Below are 21,582 nucleotides of genomic sequence, written 5' to 3'. Positions count from 1 at the left end.
TTTCACAATGTATCTCAATGCATCAACTTGTGACCTTAATTGTATCCAATTTTGTTAATTCTACCTCAAAAAAGGTGGAAAAAAATGAATGCTACTAAAATTGTTTATGTTTTATGTTTTTTTCTGTAAATGCAAATTCAAATTGTTTTATAAAAGGAATTCAAATGTTCCAAAATATTAACCTGACAGAAAGTTAAGAAGAAAGCAAAGCCAACTAGTGACTGGGGAACTAGATAACATAATCAGACAGTTTTGTATTTTTTTCAGTTGGTCTGTGGAGGAATTTTTCCAATAGACAATGAAAATTTATCATTCTGTACTGCAAAAGGAAGTATTTCTAAGTGGAGTCGGACAGCTGCTCACAACATTCCTTTAAATGTGGAACAACTGTGCAAGTTTCATAACAGAAAAGATAGAAGTTCTAATTAGGTTTCCTACAGCCTTGGTGGGGTCCCTAATTGCTACCAAATTCAGTAAGCCATACATACATAAACCAATCAGATAAGTAAATACAAGAGAAGTCACGTAACTCTAGGACAGGTATTTGGGGATAAAGGGTTGTGGTGGTTTAAATAAGAATGGCTACAATAGGCCCACATTTGAGTGCTTAGTTACCATTGAGTGACACTATTTAAGAAGGATTGGGAGGCGTGGCCTTGTTAGAGTAGGTGTGGTTTTGCTGGAGGAAGTGTGTCACTGGATGTGGACTTTGAGGTTTCAAAAGCACATATCAGGCCCATAGTATCTCATCATAGCAACAGACCAGTGACTAAGACATGGGCTGTACAAACCAAAACAGAGATGCCTGCAGGAGAGCTGGGCACCCATTGACACACAAACAAATACACCCTGTTGTCCTCACTACCAATGGTCTAAATGCTGCATATCCAGATGTTTTCCTCAGTTGCTTGTCCATCTTATTATTTATTTATTGAGACATAGTCTCTCAGTGGACAGAATGCTAGATGTTTCAGGTAGAATGGCTGGGGAGCAAGGCCCCAGGACGCACCAGTTCTGGGACTGGGCCCAGCTGGTAATCCACACTTAGGTCCTCAAGCCTGCAGAACAAGCATTTAACCCCTGAGCCATCCATCTCCCCTGAACCAAATGTCCTTATTTTGAAAATAAATGTTTCCAGTTTTAAATATTGACTCTCTCCCTTATTATCCTTATGACATGTGACAACCAGTTTTGGTATTTAGTTGTTTAGAACAATTATAATTAGGTGAGTTGATGCAAACTGAGGTCACTTGTTCCAGTAAGGAAGGAAGTAGTCCATTGAAAATGCTAAGTATAGGCTTAGCATATGAGACCGAACCTTACTCACTAGGTTGATGTACTTCTAAAGGAGCCCAGAGAGCTCCCTCTCTTTCTCCTTCTTCCAGGGTAGGCCATGTTGAGACAAAGCTGTCTGTGAACCAGGAAGTGAACTTTAGCACCAAATGTGCCAGTGCCCTAATCTTATACTGGCCAGCTTCCATGACCATAAAAATTGAATGCATCTACTAATTAAGACAATGTATTGCTTTGTATTATTTCAGGCTGAATGGATAAAGGTGATTGCCAAATGAATATATGGAAAAAGGAATTTTCCATATATTGGCTCTTAAAAGAAGCCATTAATATAATGAAATAAATACACACAGGAAAATCTGGTCCTTATGTATCTCATAGGAAATAATTAGAGGAACATATAGGATTCCTTGTATAGCTGAAGCTCTCTGGCTTTAGGAACAGGAACATGTATTAAGAGTAGCTGCAGTAGGTAATATTCTCATCTTGACAGAATCCAGAACAATCTGGAAAACAAGCCTATAGATACACTTGTGAAGGATTATTTATATTATGTTAGCCTCTGAGCATATCTGAGAAGAATTAACTTGATCAGCTTAACTGAGGTGAGAAGACCCATCCTAAAGAAGGGTGTTACTACTCTTTGGATTTAGATCCTAGACTTCAGAAAGAGAGAGAAACTAACCAAGAAGGATGATCTACCTCTCCCTTCTTCCGGACTATGGAAGCAATGTGACCAGCTGCTTCATGGTCCTGCTGCCTTTGCTTCTCCACTGGTGTAGACTGTACCCTTGAACATTTTGTTCACTAAAACAAAACCTTCCTTCATGAAGCACTTTTGTCATGGTATTTTGTCATAGTAACAGGAAAAGTAATTTACACAAGCAGATATTAAGAGATATAAGAACACCAATAAGCTTTTATTTCTTGAAGCATTATTCATAACATAAAATACACCTTTTCAAGAGAGACCTGTGGGTAATACATATTATCTTAAAACCACTTCAAACAATGTTGCTAGAGGGATATATGAAGGCTCTGACCCAGGACATCTTGCATCAATGTTAAATGATGCCTTAAAAACCCAGAATGTTTGCATTGTAATGATTTGCCAGGACTAGAACAGTAATAAACCAGTCACTTTAATTTATTGCAGATTGGCATGATAGCTTGCAGAATGTACAAGAAGATATTTTTATGAGCTCATGAGGTTTTGGGTGGTTATTTGCAAGATGTTTCAAATGCTTCTACCACACAAGATTATCATTTGAAACAATCTGAATATATGCAGAAAAGATTTCTTTTTATTTACTGTAAAACACAGGAATACTGATATGCAGAAAATGACTCTAATAACAGAATGTGCCCAGAAAATGACTATAAGTATTATGTCAAGTCCAACAATATCAAATTAATATTTAAAAAAACCCCACCATGTCATATGTCACCCCATCAAGTGGGTCCATGCCTCTCTCTATCATAGTAACCACCCTTTATGGAAAAGTAAAATTCAGATTAGAAATAACTGTTCAACAAGGTGAAGATGTACAGAGCAGAGAGAGTAAGAAACCAAGGTTCTACTTCTATTTTTTGAGCAACTTTGAGCTTCACAATTTTCTCTGTTGGTTTTCCAACAGTAAAATCATAAAATATCTGCTACTTCATGATATTGATATAATAATCAAAATAAATAACTGGCTTAAATGATTCAGAAGTGCATAAAATACAAATCCAAAATCATCAAGCAACACAGGGACATTACCTTCTTCCCAAGTTCCAATGGCTGTGAGATCAGTTGCAGTCCAACTAGATACCATCAGGTAAACAGAACACAGAGGCCATTGATAATGGACTCTCATTAAGTGAACTAACAGGATTTAGAGTGCTTTCTTCAGAGGACTGCAGCTGGTTTTGGAATGCAGATGATCGATTCTATAATGGTTCCTATGATGAGTTGATTTAATTCATTCAGTGACAGTCTAGTCACTAACTGGCTGCTAATGCACAATTTAAACTTCTGGTTGGCTATCAATCTTGACTTTTTCATTGTAGTTTCATAAAAGATAACTCTTCTAAAAGACCTTTTTATTACAGTTGTTTGTTTATTTATTTGTGTTTGGGGGAGTACCACAATGCATCTCTGGAGGTTAGAGGACAACTTGTAGGAGTTAGTTCTCTTTTTCTACTGTGTGGGGCCTGGGAGTCAAACTCTTATGGTAAGGCTTGACAGTAAGAGCCTTTACTCACTGAGCCATTTAGCTGCCCTGAGATGTTTTGTGGCTATTTCAAATTAAGTTTGTATGTTGGATAATTTTATATCTGTACCTAACCTTATTTTCTGCCTTCACTTCACGCTTTGTATAAAAGCACCAGGTTTAGTTAGTCAATGAGCTTAGTGTTTCTTAATTTCTGCATCTCCTGTTTTATTTAGATGAGCAAGGCCTGAAGCATTGGTGCAATACACTTGGAAATATACTTGATAACACTAAGGACAACTCCCATTGTTAACAAAATTAATTCATTGTTGAAAACTAATCAACTCTAACACTCCAATTTAACAGTTAGAGAAAATGTATGCCTTCCACTATGATGTCTGTTCAAATGAATTGATAAGAGCAACACATGTGAAAAGAAGAAAAGAGAAAGTTAACCCCAATAACCAACAGACAGATGGAGTAGTATCAACTGGCACTATTCCTGAAGCTCGTGGCCAAAAGAACAGCCAATGGGAACTGAAGATTTCATGGCATTGGTTGTGTTTAAAGGCAAGTATAAAATGGCATCTATTAAAAAAAAATTCAGTTCAGATAAACATCTTTGCAGAAAGTTAAAAAGTGCAATTTAAAAATAAAATGAAGATTTTGGCCTACTTCCACACTGACTCACTTAAGCTTTACAAAACACAGTTGCTGTGGGATGTATGGCAAATGTGTTGCTGATTAATCAATAAAACATTGATTGGCCGTTGGCTAGGCAGGAAGTATAGGCGGGGCAAGGAGGAGAATAAAGCTGGGAAGTGGAAGGCTGAGGCAGAGAGACACTGCCAGCCGCCACCATGACAAGCTGCATGTGAAGATCCTGGTAAGCCACGAGCCATGTGGCAAGGGATAGATTTATGGAAATGAATTAATTTAAACTGTAAGAACAGTTAGCAAAAAGCCTGCCACGGCCATACAGTTTGTAACCAATATAAGTCTCTGTGTTTACTCGGTCGGGTCTGAGCGGTTGTGGGACTGGCAGGTGGGAGAGATTTATCCTGACTGTGGGCCAGGCAGGAAAACTCAAGCTACACACAGTACTAAAGCATTTTTAACATAGGGGGGCAATTAGAGACATTAACTCAATCAAGCCACTGACCAGCTAGCATGGGAATCAAGACTCCCTGGGTTCAAAACCTAGGGACATCGTCTATGTTGGAGGCCTCATAAAGAAGACAAGAATCTCAAGCAGCATGGGACAGGTCGTGTAAGGCTAGAAGAGAGAGAAGCAGTTAGGTGCCACTCAAGGAATAGTAGAGAGCACACTGTGATACTGCAGGCATAGAGAAGCCCATTTTAGACCCTAGCTGCTCAGACTCTTTGTTTTGGTCAGTGTAGCATCATAAGCCTCCAGTGAGATGAGGCCAAGATAGCAAATGAGCAAAATGACATCAAGGAATCCTTGGTGTCCCTCAATAAGCTTTGCCACAGGTATGGGAGATAGATCTTGCAAACCTAACCAAAAAATATTGTTAATATTTACTCCAGAGGGCAGAGTTAAGAGGCAGAGCAAGTACAAATGTGATTTCTGAATTCACAGTGTTTGCCTTCATGAATGGGATCATAGTGAATGTAGCATGAGCAAGAATTCACAGTATGTTGGATCCTGAGAACATGGTGAGAAGGTAGAGTGAGCAGGTTGCAGGATGAGAGAATAAGAACTACCTAGATAGCAAACTAGCAAATTTCTACATGCCAAAAATCTGAGCTCGTGTCCTACCAGCTGACTCCAGTGTTTCACAGAGCAAAGCAGAAAATAATCAAGTCAACTCAGGCCACTGGAGATGATCACGGGAATCACAGAATTGTGAGCTAAATGGAATGTGTGCTTACTCTGAAGGTTTGATGGAGTTTATCATAAACTTTGGTTTATCAGAGAGCAAGAATAAATTAATTAACATTAAAGAATAGTTTTAGGCAATTAGGAAAATAAGCAAAAATTATTATATTTAAGAGAAGAGTAGAGAAGAATATGCTGTTTTCCATGAGATACCCAGAAGTCTAATAATGTAAGAACAATGTGGACTGTCTCAGATGGAAAGCTATAGAGAACCCTGGACCCAGAAATGGTAAGAAAGTAGAATTACCTTCTTTCAACTAAGTCTAAAATAGGAAAGGAAATGGGATTGATTTTAGGGGTAGATTTTAGGATAGACTTCTTGTGTCAGGCAGGTCTGTTGCTATGCTCCCACAAAAAGCCTGGCCAAAGGACAGTTGTCAGTACATAGAAGTAGCAATAAGGAATCACTGAATGGGCCACTGACTAGAAACACCAGTAATAGACACTGAAAAATCTCAGGAGAGACTGAGATCAGGCAGTTTTTTATTAACTTTTGTTTTATGGTTGCTGTTTGTTTTTCTTTGTTTTGTTCTCTTTTCCCAGACTAGTCACTGAACAGACCTCATGTATACATGCAACAGCATATACTTAACTCTCCAGCTGAACAGGGGAACACAGGAGACAGGAGCAAGAGTAAGTCTCCACTCTGTGTTGAGTTGTGTTGTGTTTACCTCCCAGCAAAAACACCCAAATAGACATTGCATGGATGTACAGAACGTCCGTCATGGAGAAATCAGCAAGAGTATAAGACAGTAGACATTTTGGAATTCTTAGGAATTTGTTACTTAGCAACGGTGTGTGTTGATGGACAAAAAGATAGGCAATGACCTAGGTAGGAATCTGCACAGGTCAACATTGTAGATAAAGAGTTAAAAGACATTGAGAGAGACAGAGACCAAACCAGTGAAAAGAGAAAGAGAAAGAAGAAGAATGCTTTGAATCAATCATTCATCAAGGGGGGGGGGGAAGTTTTCCCAGAGTCTGAAGTAAGAATTAAAAATATTTTTTTAAATGAACAAAGGTGTGACTAAGCCAAAGAAACAGATCTTCTTATTTCATATATTTTCTATTATGACATTACAAAAGTAGGCTGGAATGTAGTAGAAACCTGACATATTAGACAAATCTTGTATGGATATGTGGAGGTTTTTGTGAGAATGGCCCCCTCTCATAGGCTCATACATTTGAGTGATTGGTCCCTAGTTGGTGGACTGTTTTGGGAAGGATTAGGAGGTGTGGCCTTTTGAAGGAGGTGTGTCACTGGACATAGGCTTGAAGGTTTAAAAAGCCCATGCCAGCTCCAGTAAAAATGCTTTCTTTCTCCTTCTGTCTTGCAGATAAGATGTGAGCTCTCAGAGACATGCCTGCCTGTGTGCTGCCATGTTCCCCACCATGAAGGTCATGGATTACACCTCTGAAACTGTAAAGAAGCCCCCCAATTTAATATTTTTTACAAGTTGTCTTAGTCATGATGTTGCTTTACAGCAATACAAAAGTAACCAAAATAGTTTTATTGTGTATGTGTACAAAATGTATATATGCACATGCCAATATAACTAAGAAAAATCTTAAATTCTCACTAAAAGATGATGGAGTTTTATTTTATAAAAGGAACAGTATGTTTTGCCTCAGTGTCTGATGATACTAAATTGCTTTAATGGATGTGAGAGGCACACAGGCATTGGTTAACAAAGTGTTAAATACTAATGTGCAAACAATATGTGTTCCTTGGTCTTGGACAAGCCCTGTAGATCATGAACTCACTTTGTTCCACATGGACCATTGCACAATTGATCTTATTTTTCAGCTGGTTTTCACAAAATCTTCTTTCAACAAATTACCAACGTTTAGAACTCCAAATTGCCCATTAAGGCTATCAAACAGCATTTTGCTACCAGATAGAACACTAGACAGGCAGGAACCAGGCATTAGATTCTCTTTCATTTTAAAACTGATTCAGGACATCAGTGAGGTCCAAAGTAGACCAGACATTATAATAACAACACAGTCTCCCTTCTAAACAGCTCCATTCACAGGACCATCAAAGTAACTTTCTTAATGCCAACTACATTGCTAACTGCACTTCATGAGAGAAGACTGTGTATACAATGTTACAATCCCTTGTGCTTCTTTTACATTTCTTAAAACCTAGCAGAGAGGCTTATACTCCACATAGGGTAAACTTGTTCATTCAAAAAAATAAACCAACAAGTTAAAAACAGTCTTTTCTAGCTTGTCATAACATAACTGAAGAGCTTGAACTGCATGGTAAGTTTCAGGTCTGCATGGACTACAGGATGGATTCCACACCAAAATTTTAAAAGGCAAAACTATCAAATTGTTACTGAAACATAATCTTTTGAATTCATCTTTAATGCTTTGCTCTATATTATTACTGTTGTTGGTTGCAAATCAGTAGTACATTTTGGGATAATTTTCTGAACGGCTTATAGTTATGCAAATCAGGAATACCAATGGATAAAATTGAACCGTGAACTTGCTAAAAGTGTGGCTTCCTTTCACTATAATTACATCCTCTCCCACTTAGTGACAGTGCAGTGTTGTACAATAGCTGCTTCATTCTTTAGCTGATGCTTTTAATCTCTCTAAACCGACTAGAGAAATATTTTCAAAGCTCATGTATCAACTGAGCATGGGTATATATAGATTGATATATACAGAATTCAAGCCACATTTTCTGATGGAATAGTTTTTTTAAACTATCACAAAAGGCAAAATCATTTTATCCTCATGTACTATTAAGTTTAAATAATTCTTAGGTGGTTATCAGCAGAGAGGGAACAAAAGACATAAACCTTTGATGCCAGGCAGTAGATAGTGTTGTACAGGTCAGTATGCTGCCCACAGCCTTCCACCATGTGTATCCTCCCTGTTGCTAGAATTTCAGCGCCCTAAAAGCTATTAGATTCTCAGCATCTCCTCTAAGCAGCAGAGCTTCATTATATTTCAGTAACATAAACAGCTGGCCACAGGTTAAGGCTTTCACATCACATTTTTCAAAAGTCTTTGAATGCCTCATAAATGTTAGAGTTTCTTCCATGAAACATAAAATACAAGCTGAAAAGTTTCTTCAAACTTAGGAATTCAGTGCTCTGTCACAGAACTAACCCTGTCTACCAGAGTAAATGAATTCAGGATTTCAGTGAGAGTATTAAATATACATACACATGACCAAAAATCAGAATTACAAAAAGCATACAGTTTTCAAATCTTGTTCAAAAATAGAACTAAAGCAAATGATAAATTAATGAGATTTACTTTAAAGTGTCCTAAAGAGATATTTCATGATTTCACAATAATTTGCTACAAATTATGCATACAATTATTTATGTGTTTATAATCTATTCTAAAAATCACAAATAATCATAATTAAATAATATAAAATGGATCATTACATATGTGAAAATTATATAAATATATTTTAGTTGAATGTATGTTGACTTTGTGTAAACACTAAACATATAGTTCAAGTTTAATTATGCTTATTTTCATGAAATTAGCTTGATTTTAAATAGCCTTCAGAAAAATTCATTTATCAAAACCACAAAGAAAAAAATCTAGCAATGGGAAAATGATTTATTTACCTGGATCTTCTATAGTTAAGTTCTTTATTAACCACTGAACAATGTCTGACCCTAGAAAAAGAAAAACACAAATAGCTGTGAACCTTTTGTTTATACATGATAATGTTAAGAACCCTCCTCTTTGGTTCTCATTTTAGTAAATCATTACAATAAGCAGTGAAGGATGGTCCGCACGCAGAGTATCAAAAATGCCAGTGAGAATATATTTCTCTAAGGAGCCAAGGTGTGAGATGGCATATTATTAAATATGATTTATGATTTTTTATATATACATACATATATATAATGCTTTCATTAATTTAAATGCTTTAATTATTACATTTATTAAATGTCATGTTTCAGGTACAAATCTTACCATGGCATGAGTACAACCTTCCAGAAGGGTCCCCTCCTCATTTCTGATTGTCCTTATCTTGTCCTTGTAGTTATGTCAAGCCAAGTCAACACTGTCTTTGGGTCATTAGTATGCCTAGAGGCTTTAGGCCCCCGTGACTTCATATAGTGTTATTCGTTCTGATTGCATGCAGGGTCCTTGTTTCCAAGAGCCCCAAGATTCATGGATCCTAGAGAACTTCCCTTGGCCTGCACTTTTGTCTTCTCAGGGACAGCAGCCACATCAGCCCTTCACTGAAATGCCTGGGATCCTTTATTGGAGTCTGGTCCATACTACCTCACAGCTGTGTGAGCACGTCCTTAAAGGATAGTCCTCAAATCAGACTCTCAAGTTCATCTCTGACTATTTGAAGTGGAGCCCCTGCTTACAAGGAACAATTCAGGCCTCCACTTCCTAACAAGAAATGAGGAAGTATCTGCTCGATTCTAAAGACTGCATTTGACTTAGGAAAAGGAGAGAAATGTAGTAGCTGCAGGGACCTAACATATTAAATGACAGAAAACAGGAGAATCCATTTATTGTTCTCTGTTTGTATATTGAGTGCTAGGGAAAGGAATTTGATGGTCAAAGGAAGACATACACATTGGACAGATCTAGAATTCATGGCTAAAAAAAATTTGGAATTTATTTTCTCCTTATAAATAAGGCACATGTTTTTCAGCAGACAAATAACACAATCAAAGTACTTTTAAGGAATGTAACTAGAATTGAAAAAAAAAGAAGAAGAAGAAGAAGCCAGGAGTGCTGACTCACTGCCACGATTCCAGTGCTCTGGAGGCTGAAGAGGGCTTGCTGGCAAGGTTGAGGCTGTTATGGACTACACAGTGGTTCCCAGGCTAGCCTGAGGCACAGAGGTAGGACAGCAGGGTTAGGAGTAAGGAGAATGAGATACTGAAAGACTTAGACTGGGGCTGCAAAATGAGCATCTGAGAAAATCTATTGGCAAAGAGGAAACTCCCCTCTAGTCAAGGCCAACTAGAACTAGCTAGAGCCTGTGGCCCAGGTACAGAGACACTTCACCATGCCTCAAGGTAACCTATGCCCCATTGGAATACTAAAACCCATGCCCACTGGGAGATAGGTAAGGTGCTAATGAGACTAGAGATGAATAAAGTCATATGCAGAACTGTATGTAACAGACAGACACTATTGACAAAGTCCACATTGTGCAAAATAGGCAAAAAGTCCATGAGGAGCTGGTAGATGGCTTGGTGGGTAAGCAGGAGAAGCTGATTTTGGATCTGCAGGACTCATGAAAAAGCCAGGTGTGGCAGTATGCACCTGCAACTCCAGCAACAGGAGATGGAGTAGGCTGATGTAAGGGCTTACTGGCTAGCCAGTCTAACTGAAATAGAAATTCAGGCTCAATGACTTCTAAAGCACAATAAGGCAAAGTATAATAAAGGGAGACACCTGATGTCAATCCATGGTCTTCATACACATATATACAGGTTATTCCACATCAACAGACATGTCCATACAAACATGCTACACACATATGAGTCCACAAAATGTGACATAAAAGCCCCATCTCTTGTATAGCTTTTGCCATTTCAGCTTCTGAACTTTCCCACTGCTCTGGTTCATTTTCTCCCTTAAAAATGTATCCTTTTCAAAACCTAGGTGCAGATACATTCAGCAGAGAATTATACCAGCTCTCCAAAGAAAAACTAATGCCAACCCTCCTCATGTGATTCTGTGAAATAGAAAAGGAACATTTTCAAATTCTTTTTACTAAGCCAGTATTACTCTGATACTAAAACTTGACAAAGACACAACAAAAAAAAGAGAAAATTATAGGCCAATCTCTTTGGTGAACACAGACTCAAAATTTCTCACCAAAATATTTCCAAACTGAATTCAAGAATACCATCCACCATGGTCAAGCCAGTTTCATCTCAAAGATACGGGGATATCTCAACATGAGTAAATCATTAAACGTGACCCACCACAAAACAAACTCAGATAGAAACCACATGATCATTATCTCCTTAGAGGCAGAAAAGCCCTTGGACAAAATCCATCAATCCTACATGACAAAAGTCCTGGAGAATGTAAGGATACAGAGGGCATATCTCAACTTAATAAAGGCAGTGTGCCACAATCCTACAGACAAGGTCATGCTAAATAGTGAAAAATTTAAGTCAAAAGGATTTCCCAATCTTAATCAGAAAAGTGTCTCCTTCCAGTGAAGGGGGGTGGATGCATTCATGACTGACCAAAGTACATAAAATAGGTAACAGATATGGGTCTAGCCCCACATAAGTCACTTATACCACCCCCTCTAAGGCTCTTGGAACATTGCAGAAGAGGGACCAGGAAATATGCAAGAGCTGGAGTATAAGGTAAAAGGTGAATAGATGCCATTGCTTAGACATGATACAATTATTGTAATCATTAACATACAGCATCAACTGTAGTTAACTGCATTGGGCCCCCAAAGACCAGCTCTACCAACAGGCAGTCAAGGAAGGGCAAGAGGCTTGCTGGCCTTTGCCATTTTTCCTCAACAATGAAGTGAACTGAAGGCTCATAGCTCTTGGGTTTACATCTCTGGAACCAAAGCCAGCCAGAAGTTTGAGGCTGATACTGTGCTTCCATAGTTTCTGACTTTCAGCTTACGGTGGGGGTACCTTTTGTCTTCAATAAAAATAGAGGAGAATCTTGAGATCATAGAGCATAAATATCATTGTATAGGTAGACTGAAAGAATGGATCTTGACAGACAGCAAGGGGTAAAAACTATAGCTTCCTTTCTTATATTTCCATCAGGATAAAAAAAGAGGTGGAGCTTAGATTTTTTAATAAAATGAATATGTATTTAACAAAATGAATATGTATTCAAATGGGGTTTGCACTGTGGGGTTACTATATTCCTGAAGAGCAGATTATGAGGATTTTTTTGGTTTGGTTTGGTTTTCTGTTGTTGTTTTGGCATGTGAAGACACATTTTATGCACACTAAAATAACTATTTAAAGGGACCTTGTGGTAGATGTATGTGTGATTATGCTTTTATAATTGCATTTTTTAAGTGAAGAATTTACTTTCTATTTACTGGAGAGATGATCAGTATGTGAGAATACACACAACTGTGGGGGCATGGGATCGGATCTCAGCACCCACATAAAAAGCTGGGTATGGCTCTTACATATACTTGTAGTCCCAGTGTTGAGGGAGGTGAAGAAGAAAAATGGCTATGGCTTGCTAGTTGCCAGGCAACCTAACTCCAGGTTCAACTAAGAGACTCTGTCTCAAAAGAGAAATACAGAGTGACAGAGGAGATCACCTGACATTTCCCCTTGGTCTCTGGATAGCATATGCACAGGAACAGGGCTCTGTACACAACATACATTCATCACAACCGTACATATCTACAAAAAAGAATTTATTCTCTAAAGGAACATCTGGGAACTTTTTTTCTGAAATGTTATACACTAGGTACATTTAAAGAGAATTTAATTTTCATAGTTTTAACATCTCAATACACTTTGAAACTGGATGTAACTTAGAATGTAAAGCACATTTCCCTAATTGTCTATAGTTAGCATGAATGAGATATAAAGCTCAACTGATAAAAAATAATCAAAGAAATATGATTGTCTGCATAGATATTAAATCTATTTTAAATCTTGGTCTACAACAATTAAAACTATAGAGAAATGAAATGATAAAATTTTTCAAATAAATAAATGGAACTAGAAAAATATTATACTGAGTGAAGTAAGCCTGGCCCAGATGGATACTCTGCATGTTCTCCCTAATATTTGGATCCTAGACAAATGTTTAGATTTGAATGATTAACTTGGGTATCTCAGAGCTGAAGCCATTATGGGCGGGAATGTCATAAGGAAAGGGGGCTTGTGGAACAGGTGACATGGAAGTAGAGAAGGCAAGGAAGGGGGTGACACTCCACTTCTTCTGGTGTGCTATAACACTCTCTTCCAGGCATATGTAGTTAACATTTGCTGTCTCCTCCGGAGGAATGAACAGTTTATAATAATTCAATAATCCTCTTTATTATTTATGTCTTTTCCTATAGTAAAATCTACTTTGTGTGAGATTAACACCCCTCTTCCATCTTTTCTTTGAATCAACTTTACATGATAGTTGTAGCCTAAGAGCTCAGAAGATATCAGTAAGAAAAATCATTATTATATTTTTGTTGGGGGTAAGTAGACAATAAGCAATTAAATGCGTCAACTCATTGTGAATACTGTGTAGAAAGTCACACATTGCTGGTGAAGTAAGGTGTAAGTTGCAAATATCAAGAAAAAAAAAAAACACAGTTAAATATGTGACTATCTGGGGCAGAAGATTCCAGGCTAAGAATAACAAATCCCAAAGCCCAAAGACAGAATCCTGATAGGAGTATGAGAGAAATAGGAATCTTGAAAGTGGTACAAAATTAACAGAATTGTGAGATACTCCAAGGACAAAGAGATTATAGGAAACATGCATGGTGTGTTTAAGACCTTTGCATTGGACTGTGAGCTGAGAAAAGGGCATATGTGTTTGCTTATGAAAACTGCTGTATCAAAGACAGATTTTCCAGAGTGACCAGTGAAAGAAAAAGGAAAATAACAATGTCTATAGTGATAATGAAGGTGACGATGATGACAACGATGATAATGATAAAGAATGAGAAAAATACGGACTTGGAATTTCTGGGCCAAGGTGCAGGAATGAAAACCTTGTTTTAGAGTGACATCCTGTGGATTCTTAGAATGAAAATCAGGTAACACCACCAGCCCACCACCTGGGTATTGGTCACAGAGTCAAAGAATTGAGATTCTCTTATGAATTGTTGTTTCTAATTACACGTTGCTGGATTTAAGCACAGAGAACCCCCGAATTCAGTGATTCAGACACATCAGGAGAACATCCCACTGGAGTAAGAACCCTGCTCTGGGCTGATCGCTCCCTGACAGGTTCAATACAAAGAAAGAAATAAGAGTACCTGTAATATGCCAAGAATAAAACTGCAAAATGGGATTTTTTTTTTAATTCTTGCTTCCCTAGAGGGCAAGAGGCACAAATTAAATTAAAACCCATACATCAAAAGCTTCTCTTTCAAAAATGCAACAATGCATTAGTTAACATTCATAAGATCAGCCTCTTTGTGGTTTTGTGACTTCAAATTAACATACTTTTGGTACCTATGGTGGAGAGGTGTGAGCTCCATTAAAGACTGATTATCTTATCAGCAACTCTTATCAGTTTCCTTCCCACAAGGTTGGCTCTCTGTCAGTGTGGCCCAATGCCTGGTAAAGCCATACAGTGAGATGGTTTTCATACATCTGTGTAAGTCACACACAGACTGCTCTGGCCTCTAAGCAGGACTATGATGCATTCCACTTTAGCCCAATGGAATACACACCAAAAGTAAGATAAAATGAATTTTGTTTGGAGTCAAGCAGACAAAAGCCTTTAAGAGAAAGCTAAGAGAGTATGCTCCCCAATTCTCATTCTTTGGGGTGAGTCTAAGAAGCAAAAAAACTTTATTTATCAATTTCTTTTCAAGTTGCAGTACAATATTTCACAGAAAGTGTGCTGTTGACTCTCAGAGGACAGGAATCCATCCTTCCAGAAAAATCCAGACGGTCCAGAGACCTTTAGGTTTTTTAGTTTTTAAATTGAAGGATGCTTGTGCTCTGTCCTTCCTGTACCAGAGGTGGACCTAGCCTGATGGAATGATAGATAGTCAAGACAGGCAGCCCAGTGAAGGGGTGAAGCAAGTGGCAACCACAGAAGTCTACAGCATGGATTGAAGAGGACCTGGGAAAACTGGACTAGGTCCTAAATCTCCTATGACTTCATGAGTTATGGATAGGGAAGCCTGGTGGAAATTACGAGTTGAGTGTAGTGGGGCAGGCCTCTAATCTTAGTACTTTTGGGGCTAAGGTGGGAAGATTGTGAGTTCTAGGCCAGCCTGGGATAGCAAGATCCTACGCCAAAAGAAAAAATAAAATACAGCAACACAGGTGCATGGGGTAGCAGAGATGAATCAGGATATTTCTACTGGACATGAGGGGATCTGTAGACGAAAGTAGCAGTAGTAGTGATGAATATGGGGAGATGAATTTTACATTGCTCATGCCCAGGAGACAGACCACAACCTACAGCCAATGGTGAGAAATTGAACAGCATGTAGCTAGGGCAGAGGGTAGGTCCCGCAGACTTCTCAGGATATGACAAGTCAATGAAAGTCAAACAAGGCTGGGAGTTCACCAATGGCCCAAGGCTCTTCCCACAAAGCTATGATGTTCAAGAGAAAGAAGAAGTTGGCTTGGGAGGCTGAGGGAGAACTGCTAGTTTGAGGCTATCCTGGACTACATAGACAAATCTAAAGCAAAGCATCGGCATGGGAAGAAAAGCAGAAGGGAAGTGATGCTGAGAAGAAACTGCCTGAGTGACAGAAAGTCCCAGGTTAAGCAAGAAATCCTCAGCTACACAAAATATACAAGGGCCACATTTCCCGTGTCTTCCCTTAGTGCCTGCTGTTCCATCTTTGTATCAATAAAAGGAAAAGAGGCTCACAAGGACATTCAAATCAGTGGCTCCATACAGAAGAAGAAAAGATATGCATGCCAGCCATAGCAGTTCTGTCGCTACGGTCAATTTTAAATAAACCGCATTAGGGAACTGATGGGGTCACTGCTCTCCACACTATGACTCCTGTCTGCCACTGGGATCATGCACCCTGATGACAAACCACCTCCTTCCCATGTGCAACAAGAAACAAAGACCTCATCAAGAGATTTAAGATGTTACTGGAAAGTAGCACTATAGAGATATTACCTATCCCCAGTTCCTCAGTGTCACAGTACATAATTAAAAGGACTTCACTTATCCCATTAGTAAGACATAGTGACAGGAGGGACAAAACAAAGTAATGGCACTCTGGAGAGGCAGCATCTGACCAGGATTTTCAGCTTGATAGTGTAATTAACCCCGTTAAATCCTACTCTTGACAGTGTCCACCCTAGGAAGGGAAGAAGATAATGCCCTCAAGTCACCTCACTGTCACTGGGCACTCATTCTAGAAATGGCAGTGATTGTCTCCTCTACATAAAAGACTTTAAAGGGATGGGCTGTCAATAGCAGATTCTAGATTCCCACCCTCTTCTCTTTTTGAAAAGAGTCTTACCCCTCTATAATCTTTTATTATCTATGTTTCTCAAGTTTTGCTTTAAAATTCAGAGAGGATGTAGTCCAACAGTACTGAACCTGTGAACCCTAATCATCCCCATGAATGCTTCCTTGACCCTTACACTTGCTCTTTCTGATATGCAGTATGTGATTCTCCTAACAACTAGGTAGCATTGATTAAACAGCTGTATGTATTTGTGTTAGCCCTTATGTAATGCTATCTAGAGGCCTTTTTTTCTTTTTTAAATGAAGATTTCTCCAACAAATCTATTTAAATCTGTGAGAAAAGCCATTTAGATTAAATGATTACTTCATACTGACCAATGATACTAAATGTAAATTTCATTTTTATGTTAATTTTATTAATGTTTGGTTATACTGCTTTTGCCATTATTATTAAGTACATTTATGATGGTTAATTTAATTGAAGAAATAGCAATCATATTCTTGGAATAATTTCACTTAGACAGGTTCCCCCCTCTACCACTTTCTAGTAGGCAGTGTTTTTACATCTCTAATAAGAATCAGGACAGAGTCATATTTGACACTGACATGTTCTAGTTTCCCATCTTATATATGTCTCTTCAGATTGAAGAGTCACCCCAAGATAATGTCTATAAGAACATAGGACAACATTGAAGACCAAGTATGTCATTTACTCAATTCATATATATGTTCAGACCTTAACTAGGTAATAATTACTGTTTACTTTGCAGGTTACAAGAAAGGTGTTCACAAAAAACAAAAACAAAACAAAACAAAAAAAAACCTGTTAATTTGGAATTTGGCAGACATACCTCAAAAGAGTCTTAAAGAAATTACCTGAAGCATACAAGGCAGGTAAGATAATGTGGGCTATAAAATACAATAAAGAGAGAGCTTTTATCATACAGAATTAGGTTTAAATTCCCCAGCAAAATTTTCAAACACACACACACACACACACACACACATACACACACACACACACACACACACACACACACACACACACACCCCACCCCAATAACTACAACAAAAGAATAAAGAAAAGAGCTCCAGAAAATGTATGTCATTGGATTTGGACTGATGTGGAATTCTGAGAAAATGTGGACAGTGGAGGCTCTACTCAAGCTAAGTTTGAGGAGAACAAAGAACTTGACTGGAAATTGGAGTAGAAGCCATTCATGTACCTTCTGACAAATAACTAAGCTGCATTCCGTCCATGTCCTGAAAAGTTGAGAGGCTGAATTCAAAAGTAACAAGCTAAATTGTCTGGTGGGGGAAATTTTGAGAGAGCTGTGGCACGATTACTGCTCGCTTCTTTTAGTCAGGTCTACAACAAAGACGGCAGAAAGACATAAAAAAATACAGTTCGGTGAAGACAGAAGTATAAGGAAACTCAATGTATGACTCGATTTTAACAAAATAATTATTGATTTACTCATTTGACTTAGAGTACCGCAAACATTTTTATAGTTAAATGTATTTTATTTCCTAATGTTTCAACTAGCTGCTTCACAGGTTAATCTGATGACTTCTGTTTCCAGGGCTGTGGTCTAGCTAATCAATACAACATGCATATATTAATTTTCTAAGGGAAACTTAGTGGCATGAAGAAATTTGGATATATTCCCCCACAGTTCTGGAGAGCCGAAGTCTAAAAGGATGGGCTTAACTGGAGCATGCATACTGATCATTCCTGTCTCGTCCGGCTTTTATCAGCTGTCAACATTTCTCACAGGCAGCAGAACTCACGTTGGTCTTAAGTCTTCACATAGTCTTCTATTTATTCTCCATGCTCTATCTCCTATACAGACATTTCTCTTCACCAGATGCATGGCCCATTCATATAACCCAGGAGGATATCATTAAAGTTGTTCATTTCATTCTATCTATAAAGTCCCATTTCCCAAATAAGAGTATAGTCACCAGTTCTGCAGGATTAAGATGTGGACAAATGGGTCCTGTGCCCACGCTCCCTACCTCCCACCCTTCATCCCCCACCTCCCACCCCCCACCAGCATGCAACACCACTCATTCCCACAAATCCATTGTAGCTAAATTAGCTGTTAGACTGACCCAGCCTTTCAGTTTGGATAAAACATAAATGTTAAAAAAATTTTTATAACATTCTACTTTGCCTTGAAGAACAAAGAGAAGTGTTTTTACTCATCTGTGCACTGTAACAAATTCCAGGTTGTATATTTGAGAAAATATCATTTGAATTGTACAAACACTGTTTTCCCTCAAATAGATTATAATATTTTGTCTACAGAGGCAATTTTGGATCATTTCTGTGAGCAGAGAGGAAACAAGCAAGATGGTTGTTATGTTGCAAATGGGGATGAAGACAGAAGGGTAATGGAGTTAACATTTACAGTGTAATTAGAAATGCTGACAGACTGGCACCCCATTACTGCTGTCAACAGAATGGTACACTTTCCTGGAGCTTTTCTTTGCTTCAGTATATAGAACCAAAGAAGCTTGTTTTTGCTACATCACTAACAATGAGGAATTTGCTCTTAGCTCCCCTTGAGAGCCCTCATCCCTCTGTGATAAGCAGGCTTGCTGTTTTATCATCGGTGGTTCAATACACATGCTGGGATGACATGAGGGACTGGATAGAGGGGAGCAAAGAAACAATCACACTCTGTTTTAAATAAACAAAAAGAAGGATGCTTTTAAAACATAGTTTACTGTTTAACTTTCCAAGGCCTGTAGTTCCTTTTCAAAATGTTTGGAGACTTTCTCAGACAATGTCTTGGGTTTGCTTCTGAGCACACACATAGAGAGCTCATCCAGTGAGCTCATCACTAATTGGTGCACAGCAATGGCATTCTGTACAGCACTAGCAGAAGATTGGCTTTATCCAAAAAGCTTACTGAGTTTCATGATAAAAACTGGGTATGCACTGACTCAGGGATAGGTGGTATTAATGGTGGTGGCGGTGCTTGTGGTGGTGGTGGTGGTGGTGGTGGTGGTGGAGGTGTGGTGGTAGAGATGTGGTGGTGGTGGTAGTAATGTTAGTAGTGGTAGAGGTGGTGGTGTGCAACAAGTTAATTCCCTGGGGATTGAAACATGTTCCATGATAAATGAAAGCTTATAAGATTCAGGAAGTAAACCAAACTTGTAAGTCTTAGAAAGCAGAAACAAGATTCACAAGGCAAGGTCCCCAGGGTTATACCACAGTAAACACTTGCTGGGGTAAGGAGACTCTAGCATTGGTTGAGCTGTCTGAAGATCTTGCATTAGCTCCAGGGATGCTGCTTTCCTGAGTCATCACCCATGAGATGACCTTTTTGTTGATGTAGCTGTTTTGGAAGATCCATGTTGCTATAAGCAAATTCTCACTCATGATCTGTAAGTATGCCCAATAAATTCATTGATTCACCAAAATGGACTTGGATGGATTCATTTCTCTGCACAGTCCTCAGTGCCTAATCAGAGGTGATCAGAAGATTGCTCCTGTTTGCTCAGAAGTCACACACCATTTTGACATGACCAGCTCCTTAACTACAAATTTTAGATCTATAAAGCTATAGAGCTCATTATGAGAGTGGACTAGTGTCTAGGATCTAAGATTTTTAATTGACTACTGAAATATTTTGTGTGAAAACCTTTCTAATAGCCATTAGAACATTCCATTTTTGCTACTTATTTAATGAGTTTCCATGACCAGGTAAATATCATTCATGTGGTGCCCAGTGGAGAGCTCAGGTTTACTTTCCAATGCCTGGGTAGCCTGAGAGGAATGGTGGGAGGGATCAGCAGTGAAGAGACAGTGGCACTTTCCTGTGGAGTGGACAAAAGTCAGCAAGAGTATGACTAGTCTCATGATGGGGAAGCTTAAAAGAGTAAGTAACTTATTGGTCTCACCAAGTAGGGATTTGCGGGGAGGTTTGTGCTCTTAATAAAAGGGAACTTCAGAGATGTCCTAAGTTTGATTATGTAGGCAAGGTTGTGGAAGGACAGGATAACAGAGGTTAGTCAGTTAGCAGCTAAAAGCTGAAACCAAAAGAAGACCTGCACTGAAGACCCTGAAAGTACTGAACAACTTGACATAAAAACTGCTGGTAGGTCAATCCTCAAGGGCCACCAGCTCCCGAGAGTGTAGACTTTCCACACCACTAATCCTAATCCACAGAGAAGAAAAGCAACTTTTCTTACTCAATGCCCTCCTTTCCAAAACACCCCTGCTTCTCATTTCTTTCTTCTTTTATCCAAAGCCAATGTGAGTTCAAAGTCAAGAATTTATGCTTGTAATCTTCAAAATGTTCTTAGTTCCAACAGACATACTTTCTGCTGTCTGTCCTGGGACATGGTCCTTTCTGGCTAGCTTCTACCACGACTCAAAAAAATTCATTTTAGAGAGATTTGACCTTTGACTTTGGACATGCTATCAATCATTAATAACTAATACTTCTTGAGTAATTGCTGATAGCTTTACCAATACAGATGTTATAAGTGGGGCCTAAACATTTTCCTCACATGGATTAAACTTGCAACATGATTCTTCTGAAGGGGTAAAGGGTCACTGGAACTTGGATCACGCTTGGAAATAGAGACTGACTCCTTGAAGAAAGGCTGTTCCTTGCTCCCCTGGTTGTCATTACAACTGTTAGAAGCTGCTAATGGCTGGCAGGGAGAAAAGCCTACCCATGGAAGGATAGCCTAGGCAGGACCAATCATAAAGAAGAGAGAGTCTGGAGGGAGGGTCCTCAAAAGCCCATAAAAAGTCCAGCAAGACTCCAGCTCTGGGTGCCTCTCACCTCCTTGAAAGGAGCTTTTGTCTACTCTAATAACGTCTGTGGTTTCATTCTTTATCTCTCTGTGGCTGGTACTTCTCAGTTCTGCACCAGACACTAACTGTGGCCTTCTCTGTTGCCCTCCATCTATAACTTACTTCATGCCCTGGATCCCTAGGATCTCTGACTCCTAAGCAGTTCCTTCTTTCTGTCTCTGTCTCAGATCCCTGCTGCTTTCTGTTGGGGATGCCCACTGTCAATCACTTCCAGGAGGCCCTTTTCCCCAATCATCACTTTACTTCCCTATCTGCTGGCT

At 38.7% G+C, this 21,582-nt stretch overlaps 1 protein-coding gene across 2 annotated transcripts in view; it reads right to left on the bottom strand.

Annotated features, from left to right (window-relative positions):
* The window catches only part of Rgs7 (regulator of G protein signaling 7), a 386,347-nt gene that overhangs the window by 100,680 nt on the left and 264,085 nt on the right, over positions 1–21,582 (bottom strand). For both annotated transcript variants that reach the window (XM_059280689.1, XM_059280690.1), the window contains exon 3: positions 8,997–9,047. In XM_059280689.1, the coding sequence (XP_059136672.1) occupies positions 8,997–9,047 (51 nt within the window). The remainder of the gene's footprint in view (positions 1–8,996; positions 9,048–21,582) is intronic.

This window comes from Peromyscus eremicus, chromosome 15, assembly GCF_949786415.1.
Source record: "Peromyscus eremicus chromosome 15, PerEre_H2_v1, whole genome shotgun sequence".
In the NCBI taxonomy this organism is placed as follows: domain Eukaryota; kingdom Metazoa; phylum Chordata; class Mammalia; order Rodentia; family Cricetidae; genus Peromyscus; species Peromyscus eremicus.
This window is presented reverse-complemented; position numbering and strand designations above follow the sequence as displayed.